We start from the raw sequence: 25177 nt of genomic DNA, 5'->3' as shown, positions 1-25177 counted from the left end.
TTTTAAATTTTAAAATGATATTTATTTCAAAAATTGTTGTATAATTTTTATATTGCATTTATATATTTATTAGAAATTTAAATATATTTCTCCTACCAAATTGGGGATTAACGTAAATAATTAATATTATATAATAATTAATTATATCATTAATATTAACCTATTTATACAATTAAACAAATATGCTATAATATAATGAAAATAAAGCAAACAATTAAAATTGAGCCAATATTTGTAATAATCATATAAATATATTTTATGACAATATGTTTACAGATGTTATAACCATTAAAGGATTAAATTAATTAAATATGATTTCATTAAAAGAGGTAAAGTATTGAATATAATTTAGATAAACAAATAATCAATTTAGGACTTTTTTAATATTATGCTAAATTAATATTAAATTAAGTGTATTTTTAACATTTGATATTTTTAAAAATATGGCACAAATAAATGAGATTTATTTATAGTTCAAATAAAATATATAACATATAGTATAACTACTTCCCAATAATTATAATAATACTAATATACAATATATTGGTAAACTTTTGGTCATTTGATTTTTAGGTAATGTACAAACAAATCAATTGAACTAAACATAACATTTTCACAGTAAATATATACTTGAATATAAAACCTTATAATCTATAAATTCCCAATAATTAAATTCATAATAATATTAATAAGTTTTAATAATATTTTTTAGAAATATATGTTTGGCTTTTTTGAAGAATTCACCAAAAATTTTACTGAAATTATTAATTTTATGTTTTGTGTTATTTTGAAAAATAATTACACATTAATTTTAATAATAATTCTAATATTTCTTAAATGTCATACAAATTGCATCCAAGACTAGACTACAAACTTATTCCGCTATATTTTCCCCCATTTTATGTTTTATAAATAAAATTGTTGTAATTTCATATTTTGTTAAAAATTTCTTGTATTTTCAAAAGTCAAATCAATTCATATTACATATTTTGCCAAAAACTAAATGCATGCGACCTCTGACTAGAGATTTTGTTTGAGATTTTTTAATATATTATTGCAATTCTTATAATAATAATAATAATAATTAAGAGATTTTTCAAATTTTAAAACGTGTTTTACATATATAAAAATTTGTGTCTTTAAATAGTTTTATGAAATAGTAATATCATTTAGACTTTTAGTGTTGTCATAAATGTTTTGATAAATGAGATGAAATATCATATTGTTCATAAATGATCGCAATTATAACAAAAAACAAAATATCCAAAAATATGTTCAAAATTTTGAAACCAATTATTCAAAAAAAACTCCAAAATAGAAAATACATATAATATTAATAATAATAATATAATAATAATAATAATAATATAATAATAATAATAATAATAATATAATAATAATAATATACAATGAGTAGATATAGTGTTAAAGATTTGCTAATAAATAGACAAATTTGTCTGGAACAAATGAATGATAATGTAAAAATGATGGTATATTAATATATATATATATATACTGTATATATATATGATTAATGAATTGATTAATAGAAACAATAGATAACCAATTCCTGATATATAAATTGTACCCTTAATTTGTTAATTAAAATCTTAATTATTAACTATAATATGTATAATAATTAGAAGACATGAAACGAAATAATGAACAAAAAATAACTAATAAAGGATTGCATTTCAATTGATAGTCGAAGAGTCCAACTCTAATGTGTTGTCCAAGTCTTCAGTTTTAGGACTAATCGAATAATCTCTTGGTGTCGACGGCGCGGAAGACTTGTCGTCAATGCTGAAGGAGGACGCGGGTGATCGGCTCTGATAGTCATCATTGCCATCACTACTCGATGGAAACATAGGTAAACCATTCCCTGACGAAGACTCCATTGGATCAAATCCCGATCCGCTCTGAAACCTAATAATTATTATTAAAAAAAGGTTTTCCGGTTTAAAAAAATTATTTAATTTATTCATTATATTTCTTTAGTTTTATAAATAATATATAAATATATTTGCAATCTATAGGGAATAAATCGCTAATAAATGCAAACAAAATGATAATTTTAAAATAAAATATTTAAATTTTGTTTAAAACATTCAAAAACTTATCAAAACATTAATAAAAATTCTTTTGATTGAGAACTAGATTTATGAGATTTTATTTACTTTCTATATTTACTTTTAAAAACTAAACTATAATTTGTCTAATTTTGAGTTGAATTTTTAAAAGTTAATGATAGCGCTCTTCATTAGATTTTTTTGTTATTAATTTTTTGTTTCATTTAGTTTGTTATCTCAAAAATTCTCAGTCATTAAGTAATAAAAATTTGTTTTTAGTAAAAATTAAGTAATTCTCTGTTCTTATAATGTAATATTAGAAGCTCTTTATTAATCTTAAATATTAAATAATATAATAAAAAATTAATAAGTTTTTTAATGGAAAGACATTTAATGATAAACATTAATAATATAAAAGTCTATTATATGAATAAAAAGTTTATTTAACGGTTAATAATCTCTAAATTATAAGAAATAATAAATATCTTAATGAAAATAGCCATCATTTTACTAATACAAAGTTCAAAACCAATTTCCAAACCAAACATTAATAATAAAAATTGAAAACAAACAAAAAAGATAAATTCACTCAAAATTAGTAAAAAAAACTTTTACTTATTTTTATCTATAATAATAATTATCATAAATATAAAAACTAATTGACACTTAAATGTTAGACTTTAGTGAATAATAACTGAATGATTAGCTATTTGTGTCCAAATAATAATTGACTTAATGGACAATCAAAAGAAGTTTTGATATGTTTGTGATTTACCATAAATTTTTCATATCTTGCCTTCTCTGACGCATAAGTTGTTTGTATTCAGAAATCCTTAATTTCTTGCCGTCAACAATACAGGTGCGCTTAGGTCTGGGTCTGTATCTGTAATCTGGATGCTTCTCCATATGAACCTTTGATAGACGTGATTGTTCCTCATAGTAGGGCTGCTTCTCAGTGTTTGTCATTGCCTTCCAACGAGCACCTGTGCATAACATTGACATTATTTATAATTATATAGAAAATATGCCATTTTTATGCCATTTTATTTTTATGTATTCAATTTCTATGCATTGAATCATTATCACAGGTGTCTTCAAAGTTATTTATTATTGATTTATTTTATGAAAAACTCTTCATATTTCTTAAATTAATGTCTTTTTAAAGTATTAGTTAACTTAAGTAAAAACGATAAGCAAAATGAGTGTAATTTTTTATAAAAACAGATCACGAGTTAACTACAAAATAATTCAAACGATAGAAACCTTATGTTTAAATTATTTTAAATCATTATTAAGAAAATAATTTCTTTAGTATATAAAAGTGTTATAAAAATTGTAATAAATAATAAAATAAAAATTTCCTCTAAATTTTAAGGCAATTACATAAAAATCTCATAAAAGAGATTTATATAAATAAGAATTAATTAATAAAACATATATTATATTCATTACAAAACTACTACTACTGGTATTTACCTAAGATTTTAGATATATTCGAGTTATGCATATCAGGACAGGCCTTAAGTATTTTTCTTCGTTCATCTTTAGCCCAAACCATAAAAGCATTCATCGGTCTCTTGACATGAGGTTTGCCGTCTTGGTCTCGCTTTTGCTGACGGATTATCTTTGCGCCCAATATCTTGTCTATTGAGACAAACGATAAGAAAAAGCAATCAAATTATAAAATATGTTGTCAATTGGTTAGGCTTTTGATAAAAAGTTTTAAATTTTGTTAATTTTGTAATTTTATAGTTCATTCAATTAATTCAATTCTCTGTGAAGTATAATCTGAAACAATAAAATATAATATATCTTAGAAACTAAACATTAGAAATTCAGATAACGTTTTCAACATTTATTTATTTCTCCGTTCATTCATTTAATTTGGATTTTAAAACAAAAAATTCGTTAAATAAAAGATTGACAAAAATTTAATGATATATTTAATCTGAAATAAGAATCAAATTTCTAAATGTTTTATGTTTTCATAAGAATTAATGTTTTGCAATCATTTAGCTATCATTGACTGAAAATCTCTCAAAAGTTTTTTAAACCATTCATTGAGTGTATGTTTTTGCCCTCAAGAGTCAAACAGTCACTTACTCTGACACGTGACGATGGTCTCCGTGTTGTCGTTTTGTTGTGATTGTTGTTGAGATTCGCGATGTCTGTCCATTTGTGATCCGATAGCCACTGAAGTCACGGTCGAAGTTGGCGTCAGTTTTGACAAATCGGGTAATAATAGTGATCCAAAAGCATTAAAGTTTGCCTTATCTGAAGACATGGACATTGGGGACATGTCGTGTCCCATATGCGGTGGTCTAAAGCCCATTCCCAATGCGTATTGAGACAACGCGTATTGATGATTAGGTGTCAGACCTGGACTTGCGAAGAATGCTGATGGCGAAGGAGGTTGTGGTAATTGTGGTAATTGTGATAACTGGGATGAGATCATTGTTGGCATTGATTGAGGAGAAGAACCCGGAGAATGGTTTCTATTGAATGAAGGTTTGGATGAGACATAAGTTGTGCAGCCATTGATTCCAGTCATTATCATTGAGGCGTTTGGCGAAAACGATTGCAATGGCGATGAAGAAGTCATGTTTTGTGATAATTTAGTTTTTGAAAGATTGAGCGGTGTTTCCGTACAGCGACTGTTCGTAGAGTTTGAGTTTGTTTTGTCGTTTCTGTCCTCTAATGGACTCGAATTTCTCGAATTTCTCGAATTGTTTGAATTGAATTTGTTTTTCATCGACAGATCTGCCGGAAGACCTGAGGACTCGTGTCGAGTCATTTGTTTGGCCGGTGACGGGCTGTTCATCATTAGCCGATGCGCTGATTGCGACTCCATTTTGAAATTGTTGACAGAATTGGGCGATTTTGTACTGGACATGGATGTCGAAGACGATTGTGAAAGAGCTGATCCAACTGCTCCTGTTTGAACCATTTGGTTGAAGAGATTAGCATCAGTGAATGCATTTCGTGCACCGGGCGCTAGTTTTAAAGATGCGTCCATAAAGGGTGAGAACATGACCTGAGCGGCAGCGGCCGCCTGTGGACCCAAAAAGTTGGGCATTAGTTTAGCCGCTGCTGTCATGTAATGAGCGTTGAGTTGGCCCTAAATGTCATTGATTTCAATGTTATTTAACAATAAATATTGTGTTTTGTGTCACAAATTTGTGCCAATCTTTTGACAACAAATCAAAATTTATTATTCTTTGTTATTAAAGCTATTTTCGAGATTTTTCAGATCATGTAATAATATGGTCCACTCTATGTCGACCTCCCTGAGCTGACTAAGTGATTAGGTTTACAGTTTAAATGGTTGTGTTTTGAATAACTCGGTTGGGGTTCTCAAGTATTTTCAAGTTTAGTGGAAATACTGTTTTCATGTCCTTTAAGTTCATCGATAATGAAAAATACTTTTGTTATAAACCATAAAACATAATACAGTTTTCTATTTATTGTTAAATTTGAAAATATATACTAAACTAGAGTATAAGCGTCTGAAATAACAGTCATCTTAAGCATCAAAGAGGTGCTCAACACAATTACCACCAAATAGGATGTTATTTTGGATCAGTTTTATTAGTCAACTGTTTTTCTTTCGTATCATTTTTTAATTAATTATCAAAAAAAATGTAAAATAAAATTAAATTCAAAATAAGTCCTTTTCTGTGACTAATTTTAAATTCTAATTATTTTTTCTGATTTCCCAGTTATAAATACATTAAATAATTTTTCATGAATTTTTAAAAAATTTACACAAATTTATTTGTTAATTAATTATAAATAAAATGATTAAACACTCGATCTATCCAATGACTAACACAACTACTACACAAAAAGTTGCATTAATAATTTTTTTAGTTATTTATCAAAGTTTATAAAAATAAAATATCATCTCTTAGTTTAATGAATTGCCAATAAAAATGTTTTCCTAATTTTTGAATAATTTTTTATAAGTAAAAATAAATGTCAACAAAAATTTAGAAAAAACAAAATAAAGCAAAACAAGAATTAATTCAGAAAAATGTTTAAATAATTTGTTGTCAATCATATCACCAATCAAACCACCATCACATGTGTAATAAGAACCAACCACTTAAATACCAGTATATAACTGTTAGTCCATCTCTATAATACCTGTCTCTCTCTCTCTCTCTCTCCTCTAACCACTCATTCAATTACAATTGCAATCCACAACTCATTAACTCGTCTTTAAAACTGCAACTTTGAGGAGAATTTGATTTACAACTTTGTCCTTAATTATATGTATATAGAAAAGTCAAAAAAAGTTTTTAATGTGTTTTTACGGAAAAAGAAACACAATTTAAATGATTATCTAATGATTTATATTTTTAGTGATTCTTTACTCAATACTAAAGAGAAATTTAGTTAAAACAAACTCTTTTACTATTTATATGAATAATAGGAAAGAAATTGGAAGAGAATAATAGCTATAAAAGTGTTTGTATTTTTCAAATGCGATTGTGATCTAAAAATAAATGTCATTAAAACTGAATGTCGAGACATAAATAAGAGAAATAAAATGCCATTTATTCACAAGTCTTGAAATTCTTGTTTTCTTAACAATAGATATAGAGTTCAACACAAATATACAAAAAATTTGTGAACAAAACAAAACATTTAAATAAATAAATAGAGAGTTAGTTATGAATGACATTAAAGACTCTTTGGTTATAATAACAGAAATGTGGAGAAAGTTTTTTGTTTGAAAAATGCCGTTTAAATGCATTTTGAATGTATTGTCGACACATTTCTATTGATTGTAATTCTAATTCAAATTTGGTATCAAATCATAGGGTATATGATTAGCACTGTTGACATGATATGACATATTTAGTATGGGATCTGTAAGATAGCATGTGTGGCATACCTGTAGTTCTTGTATTTTGTGTTGTTGTTGTGCCAATTGTTGCTGTTGTCTACCGATTTGTTCCGTTTGGTGTCTTTGCAGTTCACCCGTCAATTGTGAAGAAGGAGACAAGTTTTTTGACTGTTGGTGCTGTTGTTGTTGTTATCATTCAGTCCATGATATGATGCATATGTATGCCATAGAGATAAATAGTAAAATCATGTTTAGTATATTAGATGTTCATTCATATTGACGGCATATTTACAACAGGCAATGGGAGGGGCAGAGGAGTGAGAGACAGACAGACAGAAAGAGGATCAAAGAAAAAGAAAATAACAGTTAAAAAATGTCACTTTTTTGGCACTAAATTTTGATACATAATAATGACATTTACGGCACCAAACAGTGTAGGAAATTAAGTAATAGTCGAGTGTCGAGAAAAAAGAAAACTTTTATAATGTTATTATTATATATTTGAATGCAATATAATGTATATAAGCTTTGGTTAATAATCTTCACAACAATTATATAACTATTTTATTACTCATAATCTTTGACACATTTTGCCCACATTTTTTGTGTCCTTTATTTTACATCCTTTACATTTTAAATAGTTTTTAAGCATTAAAAACAAAACCATAATAAAAAGTTCAATAATTTGTGGACTATTTTTACTTGAAATATGTTAAACACTAGAGTATAGCGTAAGAGTAGTGTAAATCCTAAATCTTCAATGTTATCAATCTCTAAGTGCAAAGATTGTCAATGTTTTTAAAACACATTATTTTCAGTTTAAAATTAGAAACGTTTTTCAATTTCTCTCTCACTGTTTGCTAATAACAGTATTACTATTCCTGGACTTCTCTCTCACAATAAATAATTTATTAGTGTTTTGGAGACAAATAAAAATAAATTATTTGTAACACAAAAGTTATTCAAAACACAAACACATATTTTAACAATTCTTTGAACACTTTCTTTTATAAATTAAAAGCAAAAGAAAAATAGAGAAAAATAATAGTCAAAAGTGACTCTCTATTGGTGCAAAAGTCTCAAACTTTGAGATCTACAATAATAATCATTATTTTAATGCCTTTCCGTGAGAATATACTGATTTAGACTTTGTTTAAAAACACAACACATTTAAGTATATTATTTGAAATGTATGGGCCATTCAAGTGTATGAGTGTCTGACACATTCATTGGTCTGCGACCCATTTAGCACAGTTAGATCAGTTGAACAGTTAGATCAGTTGCACTGTTAGATCAGTTGGCATTAGTTTGGATGAGAATGGAATGCCATTTATGCTCTCTTTGTCTCCATTTCCCAATCATTTGTCTTAAACATTGTTGGCGATGTGTGCAACCGTTGCGTCTCCTATTACAACCATTTAAAGATCTCAATTGCTTACCTCAAGAGAATGTCATGTAATGTAGAAAACAGACAAAATTGACTGCAAATTGTCCAACAATTCAATTATTTGCATAAAAACATTAGACTAAACATATTGACTCAAAAATACTGTTTTAGTAATAAATTTAATCAAAATTTAATTAAAAAGTCTAATAAAATCAAAGTCTAATAAAAAAAGTTTCAAACAGTGAATTTGTATTCTCTTTGAACAAAGAAATTGAGAGAGAATTGAGTCAAACAACAGCTATTTGAAGACATATCTATGAAAATGATAACCTGATGCCAAAGGGGACCACTTTTTAAGTCTAAGACTTTTTCGGAAGCTTTTGTTTTAGTCACCCGAGAGATCCGCTCTGCAGAGCACATCTGCTATCGGAATGCGAAAACTCGCTAACTGTGCGCTCAATGGCTCACCAGCTCAGGGATGAACAGTCTGATTGTTTGTCAGAAAGAGGATTGAGTGAAAAAAGGACTCTTACTGTGAATGCCTGAGCTGTGAACATACTGTTCAACACTACAATAATAACAAGTGTTTCTCAGAATTTCTGGTATTTTTGTTTTAAAATTCAATGCAAACAAAGTATGAACTAAACCGTTAGCTTTTACTTGAGTAACAAAAAAGAGAGAGAAGTCGTAAAATTTGATTAAAAGAGTACTTATTTGTTTAGATAATAATAGATTAGATGCAAATGCAATGCAGTTTCATATTGTATACTGTTTTATATTGAGAGACAAATAATATGATTAATTGATTTGCTTTTAAATTTCGGCGTTTTCTGCTCTCAATGTTTTGTGTCTTTGAATAATGTATTTCTAATTTAATGATTAAAATGCGTTTACTATGAATGACACTCAGATATTCACTTCGCTTCCAATTATTTTTAGTCTAACTCTTGTTTTTTGTGATAAATTTTACTTAACATTGAGTTTGAGTGTTGAAAGTGTGAATAATTAAATAGATTTTCATTAATCGTAAGAAATAATTAACTAAATATAAATCATATTTTAAGAGAACAAAAAATGCATTAAAAATTCAATTTTTCATTCATTTAAGTCATTATAGTTGTAAATAATTGAATATTTTGAGTAAAACTGATAGCAATTGGAGGGAAAGTCGTGTATTAGTAAAAACAATTCTTGAGTGACTTTTCTCTGAGAGAACACTGTGTTTAACTGTAGTCTCATATTTAACTCAATATAAATGTCATAAAAGATAATCTATTATTAAAGAGTGAATCAAATCAATATTATGCTATATATATATGACTAAAGCAAACTCATTCTCTATTTGACTGTATGTTTGACCAAACATTACTTCAAACAAGTATTAATGATTTGCCGGAAAAGTAAAGCGAAAAACTTTTGCAAAAAAGGCATAATTCATATAATCAATGGTCAAAAGCAAAGATTAAGACAGAATGGAAAGAGAGGTTCAGTTTTGTTACTTATTTACTATATTTATATTATTTTATATATGTTTGTGTGGTTTATGTGTTGTAGTAATGCAGATAGAGATGGATTATTTAGAGCACTGGACAGCCCCTTATGACCCCATTTGTCATTAATAATAGAGAATTGATGCCCAAAGAGAATACACACAGAGAAAGACATTCAATACACATATCAACCAAAAGCTGTGACCAAAAATCAAACCAAAACCGTTGCACAACATTAATGCTCACTCACTCACCCGCTCACTCACTCACTCACCCGCTCACTCACTCAGTCTCTCACTCACTCATTATATTTGGCATTACTTTTTGTGAAATCATTTTTGTTATTTCAGTTTTTCTTTTTGATCCCTTTTTCCGAAATAACGGAAATCAAATAATGCTAATGATGTCCATCAATGAAAGGCATTGACATGATTGCTATGATTGCAATGACTGGCCAATAGTACCCAATAGTGGCCTAACTGCACGACTATTCGACAAATACAATATCGTGACCGCAATGACCACCGAGCAAATGATTAACTCAATTATTATCCATATATTGATATTATAAATCATTTTTAGCAAAAATGTTTTGAGAACTAAATGTTTTCGAGTATATTATTCTCGTTTAATCTGACATTCATTTATGTTATGATTACATCATTACTGGTCATCGAAATGACTCGAGTATTGGAGGACCCAGTGGTCTGTCTGTCTGTCTGTCTGTCTGTCTGTCTGTCTGTCTGTCTGTAATCTATGTCTTTGAAAGCCCGCAGCAAGTGTTGTGTCATTGAGTATAACAAACACTTGAATCTATGATAAGTTTAGTCAAAGTAATAATTGAGTGGCGATTATGTGCCCCAAACAATACGGCATCAATAATGCAACGATCGCTACAATACTTATGAGTGAAACATAATATTTTATCATCACTTCAACCATCTCTCACATCACTAGAGAGTACTACTGCCGTGAACTCGTGTTCCGCCTGTGCTTAGCTCCCTGTGCTCTCTGCCTACAGCTTTGTCTGTGTTTTGATTCACTTTTCATCTTTTTTTATTAGCTTTGTATTTGTGTTTGTGATGCCATTATTATTGAGATGATGTGTAATAATACTAAAGTAATATTTGGGAAATAATGTTAGTCTAATGTCTGTCAGTGTGTATGAAATCTCTTGCGATTTGATCTCAATTCTCATTAGAAATGAAACACTTTTCATGAATTTACTTCACTTATCGTTGATATCGTCAAGAATTGCACTCAATTTTTATATTTTGTATTTTAGTTTTCAACCGGAATAACAAACTGACTATTAATGGCAAACAACTATAAAACACACATCTCTTTTGTTTTTTGTTACACTTTTTCTTTCAGTATTTTTGGATTCACTTCAAAATCATTGAGTCTCAGACTTGAGCTGTTATTATGTTATTATGTTATAGAGTTGTTGTCTTAATGGATAATAATAGTGAGATTTACTAATTTGTTTTAGTCGTCAAACCGTAATTGTTATCAAAGTTATTATTGTCGCTATTATTGTCGTCACTAAACGTTATTTTATCCTAAATTACATTTGCAATGCATTTCATTTAGAAATCAAGAATAGTAACCATAAAACATACGAAAAGGGAAACAGAGTTTGAAAAATAGCATTGAATTTCTGTTAATTAATTATATTTTCTAAAATTCTTTGCTTAAAAAATAACAATTATTTGTGTCGAGAAATTTTCTGATCCAAAAAATGTCAGATCTTTATCTATAATTCTGTTAAAACTCATTCAAAAAAGGTTACTCTTGTATTATAAATGATAATAATGAGATCGGGCAACATTCCAGCAATTATAGAAATTCCCGGAGAAACTCCTTCTCCTAGAGTTTAACATTTTTAATTCAATCTAAAGAAAATGTACACAAATTACACAAATTATAAAACAAATAAATACATCAATAATTTGATATATTTTATCACTTGAACGCATGTTATCTAAAAAAATCAATAGAAATAACTTATAGTATAACTATAAATGTTAATTCCGGGAATTAGAAAAAAGGGCAGAACTTTACTCATGAGTCAAAAGAGAGACATTTGAGAGGAGAAAGTGATTATAAATTCAAAAAATTTTGAATTGAAAGACAAAATAGAGTTAGAAAAGTGTATTTCGTCTGTCATTTAGTGTAGATTTGGATTTGGAGTTAGAATTGGCTGAAAGTGACTGTTTTAAGACAACCCAATCTCATCCCATTATCCCATTGTTATCCAAACATATTGTTCATCTCATGCGCGCAACTTATATAATACGATATTATAGACAAACTTTTTCAAATTATGTTTCGTTTGTTTCTAGAATTTGCAAAAATTAATGTTTTTTGACATTTCGGATGCAATTTGTGTGGAGTTGGCGCTAATTGTGATCTCTGGTCATATCTTGAATCAAATATAATTAAAAACTTTAAATAAGTTTTGGTTTTAAATATAAGACAACTGATCGACAATATGTTGAATAAAAATATTTGTAGTAATAAAGAAAAATCCAATTATTAGTTTCAATGTTAGACTTTATGCAACAAAAAGCGCTTCATTTTGTTATTTTTGAGTTTCATGTTATGAGTCGTCTCTCATTAGCTGATTCTCAATATCTATAATTTATTTTTCACCTCAAAGTTGAATTGATTTTTAAATTACATATAAAACTAAAATAAATATATTATTGAATTTGCAAAACAAGTTATGCTAAACACATGAAAGTACCCACAGAGCTGACCAAAGTATGGCTTTTGAAGGCATTAATATATAAAATGTTTTAAATTTTGAAGTAATTCAGTAAATCATAAGTAAATCATTGCTTTTTTTACATACCTATAAAACGTAAGCTATTTATGGCTAATGTTTACTTAAAACCATATGAATTAATGGCACAATAATAGATATGATGCTATTATTTAAAGTAAGTAATAAAATCCAAGGCATTAATTTTATACGCGATTTTAGACATTTCGAGCGTTCACTACATGTGTATTATTACTGTATTTCCTCAACAAAACAGCGTTTCTATTATTAAATAAAAATCTAAATTTTAAAATCTAAACAACAAAACAGCAGAAATAAAATAAATAATTTATGAAAACTATTTTCCAAAAGACAACAGTATTGTAGAGCAATACTATTAAGTCGACTGAAAAATACAACTATTTTGCATTTGACTAATGGAAACATGTATAACAAACACAAAAACATGTATAAAACTACAGTATAATAATGTTATATCAAATTTGAGTTTTTATTCTCCTCTTTTCTAATATGAAATTAATGCCAAACTCTTCGATACATTAATTATGTATTAGTAATGAGGTATATATTCAAATGAAGATCTCATTCAATCATTTATTGTATTATTACAGCAAGTGATACAATGCTTGTATAATAAGAGGGAAAGAGCAGAGATTGCAGTCGACCGACCGTACACTACACTATATAATCATTATGCTATAAAAATAATGTATAAAATATACTAATACAATGTCTATATAAAGTATATTAACCACATCTGCTTTCCCCTCCATATCCCCTGTGATGCCGTTTGTCCTCTGCTCTCAACTCATCCTTTTTTATTATATGCCTCACAACTGATGTTTATTTGTGCACTACAACAACCACAACACTGTTTTGCAACGAACCAGGGTTGCAAACAAACATACATTTCATAACAAACTACTTATACTTTTTTCCAATTTATTATTTATAACTCAAATCTACTTTAGATTTACTAAAAAACAACAAAACTTTTCAATTAATTCATTTGTATTTTTGAAATTTAATTATAATTTTGCGAATTTCATATTGAATATAATTTTTACCAAAAATTGTTTCAAAATTTTAAAATAAAAGCAAATTCAGAGGATTTCTGTTGACTTTAATTATCACAATATTATAATAGTCAGTGAATGAGAGACAGATTTAATACAATCTCTCATTTAGTGAGTTTCCTATTCTTTTAGTTAATAATTTTCATCTCTTTTCTGTTTTGCCGCATATGTTATTGCAGAGCAAGGGATGCATAGCATCTCTCTCTCTGTTTGGTTATGTATGGCCTTATATGATGTCTTTTTGTCGGTCGTGCAAAACATGTAAAGATTAAAGCAAAAGCAATTGCATTAAATCATTGAAGCAAATGTCGCCATTTTCCCATATATTTATACATTATTATTATTATTATTATTATTACTCATTTGTTAGTAAATCCCAAATGCTTTTTGAATGCATTTTATTTAACAAAATACTTAAATAAAGCATAACTTTTGTTATATAATTCAAGTTAAATGTGATAAGAATTGTTCATTAGTTGATATTCACAGACATTCCTAACAAATATAGTAAATCTAATTATTTAATGCAAGAAATATAAGAAAAACAGTCAAATGTTTGTTAAAACAGCAACAGTTGAATGTTTTAATTATTTGCACAATAATACTCTATTACTTGTGTATATATATCACTCACTCATTCGCTCATTCGCTCACTCACTCACTCACTCACTCACTCACAACTCATTTTCAAGTTTTTGAAGTTCAATAGACTTTAAATAAAAATGCTTTTTGTTTGGAAATTCAATAAAATATTGGATAATTTTTTATTTAAAAATTTCAATTTTTATAGTTTTATATTCAACGAGAAATTCAATACATATTTTTATCGCTTAAACATTAGTAGAAATATAAATAATTCTTGCGTTGAATATCTCTAATGTAAAGCATTATAAAAGAGAGAGAAAGAGAGACATAATATAAAAGACAACAACACATAAACTATATTACTTCACATTATCTACTATTTTGAATATTTTGTTGTTTGCGACTACAAGAAGACCACATTTTGTGTGTGCGAAGAAAAAAGTGCTTTTCGTCCAAAAGTTAATGTGTTTTTCATGTCATAAAACAGAGACTGATATGAAAACGAAAAGCTGTCTCTCGAGAGACACCAAAAGTTAAAGAAACCAATTCTGCAAATACTATATGAATATAAATGTATTAACTTTTGATATGTTTATATAAACACATAATTCTCTGTATTTTTGTTGCATTTTTATGCAAAATATTATATAAAAGAAATTTGGTTTTAATTGTCATAAATTTAGTTAAATTATAGACAAAAATGCAATGATTTTATCAATAATTAGAAAAAATAAAAAAGAAGTAAAACGAGAAAAATTGATGGTTTTTATTAGAGATTAGACTTCTTAGTCTTCAAGAGTGTGGAAATCAATGCAATAATTGCTTAAAGTGATGATCACGACCAGCGATACCCTCTCTTTGCAGACATTATTTGTTTCAACAGTTTTTCGATATTTTGTTCTCCAGTTCTGTAACAATGCTATGACTTGAATGACTGACTGTTCACTCATTGACTCTCCTCTCACTCCCCTCTCTGTGAGATCATTAGTTTGTTGGCAGCACTCAATTTGTGCGGTCACATACATGCATAGACTCTCACAAGTGTATGCCCTGTGCAATGGTTGGCGACTATATTTAGCATCGTTCACATAATATACACACTGAGCTCAGGCATACCATTCAATGGAGTGCCTCCTGGGCTTACAGATAACAAGAGCCAAAAGCATCGCATAGTTATCGGGAATCGCACTCTTTCTGAGCCATATTTTAATACATTTTAAAGAAAATACATTTATTGTGTGCTTCTCTGATATCTCTTCGCAAATATTTCTTACAATTTCTATGTGTTTCCCATCGAAACAAAAAACAACATAAAACTTATTTTCATTATATATCACATAATCTTTATATAAATAATGCAAACGTGAATCCATTAGAAAATACGCCTCCGATTATTCATTTCTCTGTTTTCAAAATAATTTCTGACTTGAATTGTATTGTTTTACAAAAAGACAAACTATTAATTAAAGTTATTAATTAACAAATATTTTTATGCAAATTGTATTCTAATTACTACTGAGTGTTGATTATGTCATCAGATTTTGTGAATATAAAACAACTTTTATTAATAATAAAAAAATGTATAATTTATCAAATCTAATGCACAAACAGATGCACTAAAAAATGTTATATCTATTACACTAATAATTTATTCGGTTTTATTTAAATATTTGATTGATTAAATATATCTTAGATTTCACTTTCAATAACAAAGTTTTACGTAAATCTAATCCTTTGACATATAATAAGAATTTAATAAATTCAAAGAAAATGTGTTTTCAGTAATAATTAATTATTTGTTTTTCAATTATACAATAAATATAAATATAAATACATTTTATATGAAAGTATGAGTCTATGATTTATTAATATTACGTCCCTCAATCCAAGCAATGCTTTTCAATACCGTAACTCAAGTTTCTTACTTTAAAACTAATTAAAATAATTTAAATCTTTATAAATCAAACAAAATGTATATAAAAATGAAAATTAAGAAATTTAAATGCAATTTGTGTTTCACTTTAAAAAATCATTGATTTTTGAAAGTATTCTTCAGATAAACAAAACTATAATAAAACTAAACTAAATTAAGTTATATTAATATTAATTCTTAAGATCTGTTGAATTGTGTTAGAAATTCATTGCTTTTATTTTCATTATCAATAATGTTATAAATACAGTATTTTTTATCAGTTATGAAATCTTATTTTCAAATAACTTGAAAATTAACATTAATTTCATAATATTTCAAATCGTTTAGAAAAGTGAATCATTAAGTGAGTGAAAGTAACAAAAAAATTGTATCTTTATTATGAAATTAATTAAGATTTCACACATTTTCATGTAAATGCAGAACAAAAACAACAAATACTGTATTTTTGAAATAACAATATATAACTATTATTACAAAAGTGTTAAATAACTTTTAAATAGCAGACGAAAACGGCTTTTAAATGGAAATACATTTCCAATTTTTTGTTGCAATTATAATAATAATTATGGACTGAAATGTGGACTAAGAGTTCTTTAAGGCATAAATAATATTAATTTTGCAAATATTTATTAATAATTATATAATAAAACTAGAAATTGGTTGAGTAGTTGTTAAATATTGAATAATTATAGTAAATGTTTTCAAACAATATAAGAATATGTTATGATTTTTATGTTTTGTTTTAGAATTCGTATAATTAGTTGTGTTTTTGTATATATTTTGTTAATATTTTAATAATAGGATTGTAATAAACATTAATTCATTTAGTCTTCAATTAGTTGGTAATGGATTTGATAATAATATATTTATAATCATATTATGATCTGAAATATCAACCATAAGTTCTCATCATTAGTGAGGGGTTAGAAGTCTCTCGAAGTTCAACAATCAATAGCTTATGTGAAATACAATAAAATGTTTGTTCATTTGTTTGTTTGAAACATCGTTTATCACGAAATTTAAACGAAAACAACGAGAGTTAGTGCCGTTTTGGACTACAACTTGTTGTTCGCCAATCAAACGCAAACTGTTTGGATGTCATATTTCTTTGACAGACAATCTCTGCATTAATTACAGTATAAAAGAATTGAAACTAAGACTGCATTCAATTTGATAACAAATGCAATGATAAGAAAATATTTCATTCAAATAATAATTGGTTTGAAAATCAATTTCAACCTATCATTGAATCTTTGAAATTGATTTCTAATGTTATTCAATGATATATTAAATAAAAACGATATATTTAAGGATCAATTGACTTTCTAATCAATTTCTATTAATTTCTGACTTTTATTATTCTCTGATATTAAGTAAACAAAACCTCGTTTTCTTTATTTTTCAATTATTTCAATCACTTTTGGAAAAGTCATTCGTAATAATCGTTATAATTAATGATTATTTGAATCAACGACAGAAAAGACGTTAAATAATTAAATTTATGAATAATTATAAGCAGTTTTATAGCAAACCTTATCTTCTAATCAGATGAATATGTTTAATACAAAATTTGGAAAATTAAATACTATTTCGAGTCCATTAAAACCTTTTATTTAAAACACAGATGAGTGAGTGAGTGAGTGAGTGAGTGAGTGAGTAGGGGAACAACATTAAACATTTATGAGAGTAAATACAGGTATTAATTATATCATTTGAATAGTTTTGCTAAATGTTTAGAACCATTAAAAATTATATACAAATTTAAGTCTTTTTTTAAATAATAAATTCTTTGCAAAAAATAATGAAAGAGTGCCCTTTGGGGAGAGGGAGACAGATATTGGATTCAATTTCTGAAAAGATATTTTTAAAGCTTTATCTGTCTCTATATATAAAATTAGATCAAATGTATTTTAAGGCATTTACTAAATCACTTATAAAATAATTGCCATTTTTCTTAAAATAATACATAAATGTTAAGAATAAGATTAAATGTGAGATAATATTAATATTAAATTTATTCCAAATAAAAAATCTTTAAAATATAGTTCACAAATGACTAAATAAATGACTAAATAAATAACTAAATAAATAACTAAATAAATAACTAAATAAATAACTAAATAAATAACTATAAAGATAAAATACGTATTTAATAAACTTACAATAAATTTAATTAATTTTAATCACTGCTATTAATTCATATTTTATGTAAAATATTTCAAATAATTATCGAAATTATTTCCAAATTTATTACTTTTGTCAAAATATGTGTTTCTCTGAACTTTAATATTTGTAAAAATCTATTTTTTATATCAAATATGTATTATTTAATGCTTTTAATGACTAACAAAAACTAGATTTTATGTAAACATTAATTCATTTGTTATTTTAAAGCATTTTGTATATAAAAACTTGAATTTTATGACACAATAATCTAAACTCAGACACAATTTTAGTAAAGGTGTTGTAATCTAATATAAAACAGGATCACAAACAGTAGATCTAAATGAACAGCACTTGTACTGCAAATCAAACTTATTTTCAGCATTTTTGGTGCAATTATTTGCTGAACAATGCCTTCAAACCAACGAAACACTTGTTTTTCTCAAATGTTTGAAAACAATTAAATATTTTGTTATGAATTGCAGACAAAAGTTCATAAAATATTATCCCAAATAAGAAATTAGCAAAAAATACGCCATTCTATGGCTTATTAATAATTGAAAGCAAGAAAAACACATAAATATTAGGGAAACAAACAGATATAGACTGGACTGACCTCATGTTGCTTTAATAATAGATTTTCCCGTAATTGTGACAATTGTTCAATCATTTCGTTGAGTTTTCTTTCGGTGTGAGTCACGACTTGGGGGTCGCCATCAGCACAAAGTGAGGCCAAGTTTTCCACCAAATTGTTGGACGCATCGCCAGTTCCTCCTCTGCTAAACAAATGTTAAACAGTTCTTTAAATTAATTCAAAACTGATTTCCAACTGAATTAATGAATTGCAAAACAAAGTGTGGGGTATTATAGCTATTATTATACCTTTGTTTGAAATGATTGTTGTTTTTGTTTAATCTGTTGAGCACTTCATCGATCGACCGCTTATTTAGTTTCAGTTTTCGTCTCTTTTCCGTCGATTTCGATGAATTAGCACTGCTTTCGCTCTCGTATTCCGAGTCAGTGGTCGACGCTTCTGATGTCATCATAAGATAACTGTTAATAATGTTGTTATTATTGTTGCCGTTATTGCCGTGAAGTCTGTTGTGTTGTCTGTCTTTAGTGTTGTTGACATCATTTGTTCCATTGAAACGATAGTCTTCGGGCTGAGCGTCGACATCGATATCACTTTCGTCATCACATGAAATATGTTTGTCTGAACTGTAATCGTCGTCTTCTTCTTCTTCGTCGATCTTTTGGTCATCAATTTGTGGCGCAATTTTGTTTGGAAACGATTTACGTTTTGCTGACATTTTTGCCAATTATTTCAAACTATAATTAAAAGTTTGTTTTAATTGTTTTCTAACTTTCAAACAAAACATTATTAATTATTATTATTTATTGCATTCAAAAATAAATTGCAAATAATTTTGGAGAAAATGTGCGAATATTTCAAAAAATTATTTCAAAATTCAAAAATACACACAAAACACAAGATTAAGAGAAATGACTTTAAATTCCTCAACAATGAGTGGGAACTACTGAACAACACTTAAATGAATGGTTTGTCAGATGAGAGAACATGAGGTATAATTTGGCAGAAAAACCAATAAATGTCGAGTTGTTGGCCTTACTTTGTGGTGAAAACAGTTTGCAATTTATCCGATTGTTTCACAAAAAGATTCTCAAATCTCAACACAAATGACAAATTCATTGTCAAATATAAAGCAATTTTGAGTCAGAAAACAGTTTTCTTACAATAAATTTATAACAAATAGTGTTAAGTCTTAAGCGTCAAAACAAAGAACAAAAATACTAAAAGAAACAAAAAGTTTGTGGAAATATATGAACTCTTGAATGGGTTTTGATTTCCAAATATACCGTAAAACAAGTGAATTCAATTGAAATACGAAAAATACTTTGTTTTAAGTGTCGTTTAAAACATACTTTATTTTTATTGTGATTTAGACTTAAAAAATAAGATAAAACTATAGAAAAATCAAAGCGAAAAGTGTTTTCAACTGAACCGACAATAAGTTTTAAAAAGCAGTTGAAAATGGATTTCATTCGATGTTTGACTCACTTTTGGCTTAAAATTGGTTTCAATAAAAGTTGAGTAATTTTAGCGACTCTTTGATGTGTAGATAATTGAATGGACGACGAGTGAGGAAAGGGAGGGATAAGAGCTCTGATAAGACAGTTGTTATCTTTGAAACAATGACTGTATTGTGATTTGGGATGCATTTGAAGCCAATATATGGAGAGAAGCACTCAATCATTGATAAAGTAATATATTATTTGTTGAAATGCATGAATTGGTTGTATATTAGCTATTATGACACACTATAGCCGTGTCCGATCACAAGTCGACCAAAAAGTGGTACAATATCTACAATATATCAGTGACTAATGGTTTGCGAACACAACTACTGTTTTATTATTATAGGAATTCCTGAACCGCTCTCCCAATCGCCGATTCCATTGATATGTCAAGTGATGTGAGGCCAATGCGTCTCTAGTCTTGACAAAAGTAGTTTTGGGCACTTAAGTGGTTCAATATATCGACCACTTTCCGCTAACAGCGCGAGAGTGTCCGGTCAGGCGAAAATGAGAAATGGAGGCAACAATTGCCGGAGAAGCTCAACAACACAGCCAACACAGTCAGTCCAAGTGAATGACGAAATCAATTCACTTGTGTTTAACTGTTTTACGACTTTTGCAAAACTTATGACAAATGGTTTAATAGTTTTTGTGGTTTAATAGCATTCAAACCTATAATCAGTTGTTTTACTATAAAAGAGTGAAAATTGCTTTGTTTTGCGAAAAGTAGTGTTTGTTTAGCACTTAATTAACGCAAACTCTGGAAATCAATGAATGAATGAATGATTGAATGACGAAACAAATGGCTATTCAATGTCAGTCTCAGCTCTGGTATGTCTCGTAATTAGTAGTGACTGTTGTGTAGTGATTGTCTCCGAAATAAGACAACGAAGAGATGAGATGTGTTTGAATGAATGGATGCTCAGAGAGAGCGAGAGAGAGGCGAACGACACAGTCATCAATCATTGTCAATGAGTGCAACACATTGGTTGGGCTTTTCGCTCTTTTGGCTCTGTTTTTGGCAACAATCGCACTATTATTGATTCGGGTGAGCCCTGAGACCCAACAGCCCCATAGAGTCGGAGCTGAGTTGTCAGTCAACACAAAGTAATGGCTTTCTGTGTAATCAAATAACAATAATTTGAGGCAAAACTCAAATGAGGCAGAAATGAGGTTTTATTAATGGATTCAATACTAATCACCGAAAATATAGCGAAAACTCCAACACTTTCGTCGACTTTTAAATGCTTTCATAAATATTTCCAATATTTCTGTCTCTAATGATAGACTCTTTTGATAAATTGAAAAACGCTTTTTATAACATATTTTCAATTAAAAAATTTTATTGAGAGGCGGGAGAGGGAGGGAGGGAGTGAGCGAGAGAGAGATTGGCACAAAAGTATCAAAAGTATTAAGTATTACTTAACCGCAAACATAGCGTACAAAACAAACATTTCTAATCTGGAAATTGAATCAAACATAAGAAGCAAATTGAAAGTTTATTTAAATTAATTAAAAGAATATTCCGCGAAATATTCCGAGTTTCAGATCAATTGAGGCGTCAATTGATTTGAAATCCATATTAAATATTAGAGTATTTGTGAGGAGTTTAGGACTGCGTTTGAGGACTGCGTTTGAGGACTGAGTTTGAGGACTTTGAATGTTTATTCAAGTGTTTTCACATCCGTTGAAATCAATTCATAAATTATTATCATTTAATTGAAAACATAAGAATATGATGAGTGAACTGTTCTCTTAAGTGTTATATTATATCTGTATTTGAGATAAAATCAAACACTTGTATAGAATGAGAACAAAAAGTTATAAATATTATAAAGCGTTTGATTCATTCAACACTGAAAACAGTATAATCGATGTCTAAGTGTTGCAAATGTTTTCATTATTTGCTGACAAACTCTTAACAAACAGTATTTATCTGTTGTTTAACACAATATCTCACAGTATTATTGGATATCTTGTTTGGTTTGCAATCCTTTGGAAGAGATATCAGTTTTTTATTTTGCATTATAATGTCTTTTCAGGGCCTTTATATTCGACTTGTTTTGTAATGCATTTTATTTATGGTTTTCTTTTGATTAAAATTTATATCGTCTCTCTCTCTCTCTCTCTCTCTCTCTCTCTCTCTCTAGAGTCAGACAACACCAGTCAGACAATCTTAGCCCAGATATAATACCCCCCAAAGTTTTTTGTGATTCAAATCTCATTTTTATATTTTTAGCTAAAATTTCTTTAGAATTTTGCTTTGCTTTGACTTTTGCCCCAAAACTGCATAAATGATTGTTTGGAATAAAAAATTTCTTAAAAGCAAAGAATTTAATGAAATATATTATTTATGGTATAATATGTGTGTATTATATAACCAAAGACAACGCTGTAGAGCAACTATTTCGACCAAAAACTTATTCAAAGCCTCGGGTGACAGTCAGGGTCGCTCTTGAGTCGACTGACTATAGTATAGAATGCATTACTATAGCCATAGCTATGACTCTGAAAGACAGAAAACATAATAATTTCCAGCCTTTCATCAGAATTTGAATATTGACTATAGTTTTGTAATAAATTAATTAATAAGAGATTATTAGTTGGCATTCAATACCCAAAAGAACACAAACTCGTTATGAATTATCGACTGATATAATGCAGAACTGAATCAAAGCAAACGTCGTTTCGCTAATAGTTTCTACAAAAAGCCGCCTTTATTTGAGACACAAATATAATCAATAGTAGGGGGCGGCAGGCATTCACTGTTTATATAAGAAGACATAACCACATATGCATTGATATGTGATTATGTGATCTCTCGGTTGCTAACAATCTGTTGCCATGAGTTGTTCCCCATCTCTAAGAGAATGTTTTCTTTTGGTCGTATTTTTTGTTAAGAAAAAACAGACAAAACTGTAATCTAACTAACATTCCTGAGTCTGACATTCCCTCTGACATGCAGTCAATGCTTAATATCCTCTAAAATACTCTCGATTTACATGTGTTTTATGAAATTTCATTATTCATCCAAAATTAATAATAATTTTCATTCAAAGACTGAAACTTTGTTTAAAAAGAGATATAAAGTAATGACAAAAGTCTGGCGAAAACTCAACAGAAAAGGAGTGAAGACTATAGCAAATCACGTATTGGTGTTGTTGTTGTGCACAACCATCTGGAAAATGTATTGAGAGCTCACATTACTTGTCTTTTTGACAATTATTTCATTTAATATCTCTGTCTTTCTGTCTATCGTTCTCTTCATTTTCTGCGCAACTATTAATCGCGTTTTTCGCCTCTCATTTGACTTGATTTTCTGCCTCTATATCAATGTCTCCAACAATTGCTGAAAACAAACACAATATTCATTGCTTTTTATTTGATATCAGTTTTAATGGCTTTTTTGTTGGAATTTCTAAACAACTGATTACTATTCTCTGCAAAAATACATTTTATCTTTTCTTTGATTATTAGCCTTGGATTACAATAACACAGAGTTTTGAGAAAAAAAGTCACAATTTATTCATCAAAAGGTGTGAAAAATATTAATAAACTCAAAGACAACTGAATCTCAACTAAATCAGGAATTTTCATTACATTTTCATATTTCCGACCAATAATTTCGTTTAAACTCATTCATCACTTTGTAGTTAAAGAAGTTCATGTTTGGCATCAAATCTAAGCAAAATCTGAGCACTTGTAAGCACTTCCAACCAATTCCAAGCATTTCCATGCATCGCGCGCACCCAACACACAACTTTGCTCACTTAAAGCATACCTGAGCCCAAACTGATCGCTTGGTTGCACAATACACGGTCAGTACAGACACGAGTCGAGTCGAGGGGAGGGAGAGAGAGAGAGAGAGGCATTTGTGCGAATAATCCAATTTTCATAACAGATAGACCAGAGAAAGGTGTAATTAATTAGTGTTTTGCCGTATTTGCACAGGTATTGGAGCTACAAGTGCTCAGCAGATGATTATGACTGATGTTTTGCTCTTCGAATCAATTAAACCAAGTTTTCGTTCAATTCTATCAAAAAATCAATTAGTTTTGAGACAAACAATGAATTCAAACCAAAGTTTGGTTCAGAATTTCAAGTATTTATGATTCGATTTTCGCGACAAAAATCAAATTATTGTCAAAAGAAAGCGAAAGTTCGGACAATCGATCGGTCGGTCTATCGGTTGCGGAGATATTCCGGTCATGACTTGTTTGATATGCAGTGATCATGACGTGCACTGAATGTATGAATAATGCGCGCAATGAACACAAGAATTGTGTAATTTTTATGTTATGAACAAAACGTATTAACATTAGCAGCGGGGACTCCAGTCTTAATCGGGTAGAGAGAGAGAGAGGCATACCTTTGGAGAAATCGGTTTCACTTTTGTGTTCAAAAGCATTATCTCATTTGGAATAGATTTTTCAAAATATAATTTTTCTTAATTTAATGTGATTTGAGTTTGAATTTGAAGTGAAATAGTTTAAGAAATAATAATAAGAATTATTATATATTTGGTTCCAACAGGTGTTGCAAATCGGAAAACAATTTTTCTTTACTTCAAATATTTTATTATATCTATAATACCTATGGCTTGAAAATTGGTCATAAAATTAATCTTAAAATTTGATATATTTTTGGCTGAAATGTCTTTTTCTGTAATTAATTGAATAATTTCTAAATACAAACGAATGCCACACAAGAAAAGCTGAAAAACAATTACTTTTAATG

At 28.3% G+C, this 25177-nt stretch overlaps 1 protein-coding gene across 5 annotated transcripts in view; it reads right to left on the bottom strand.

The window, feature by feature from the left end:
- Positions 1–1506: 1506 nt before the first annotated feature.
- The window catches only part of LOC128958833 (transcription factor SOX-6-like), a 31118-nt gene continuing 7447 nt past the window's right edge, over positions 1507–25177 (bottom strand). For 3 of the 5 annotated variants that reach the window (XM_054304774.1, XM_054304773.1, XM_054304775.1), the window contains 7 exons: positions 19226–19672; positions 18960–19122; positions 6970–7098; positions 4173–5187; positions 3546–3713; positions 2845–3052; positions 1507–1926 (listed from right to left, as the gene is read on the bottom strand). In XM_054304774.1, the coding sequence (XP_054160749.1) occupies positions 1695–1926; positions 2845–3052; positions 3546–3713; positions 4173–5187; positions 6970–7098; positions 18960–19122; positions 19226–19653 (2343 nt within the window). In that variant the 5' untranslated portion in view covers positions 19654–19672 and the 3' untranslated portion in view covers positions 1507–1694. The remainder of the gene's footprint in view (positions 1927–2844; positions 3053–3545; positions 3714–4172; positions 5188–6969; positions 7099–18959; positions 19123–19225; positions 19673–25177) is intronic. The other 2 variants (XM_054304776.1, XM_054304777.1) reach the window with 2 other exon arrangements.

The sequence above is a fragment of the Oppia nitens genome, unplaced genomic scaffold (assembly GCF_028296485.1).
Source record: "Oppia nitens isolate AA-2021 unplaced genomic scaffold, nextdenovo-longstitch-racon4-pilon3 scaffold3_pilon_pilon_pilon, whole genome shotgun sequence".
Taxonomy (NCBI): Eukaryota; Metazoa; Arthropoda; class Arachnida; order Sarcoptiformes; family Oppiidae; genus Oppia; species Oppia nitens.
This window is presented reverse-complemented; position numbering and strand designations above follow the sequence as displayed.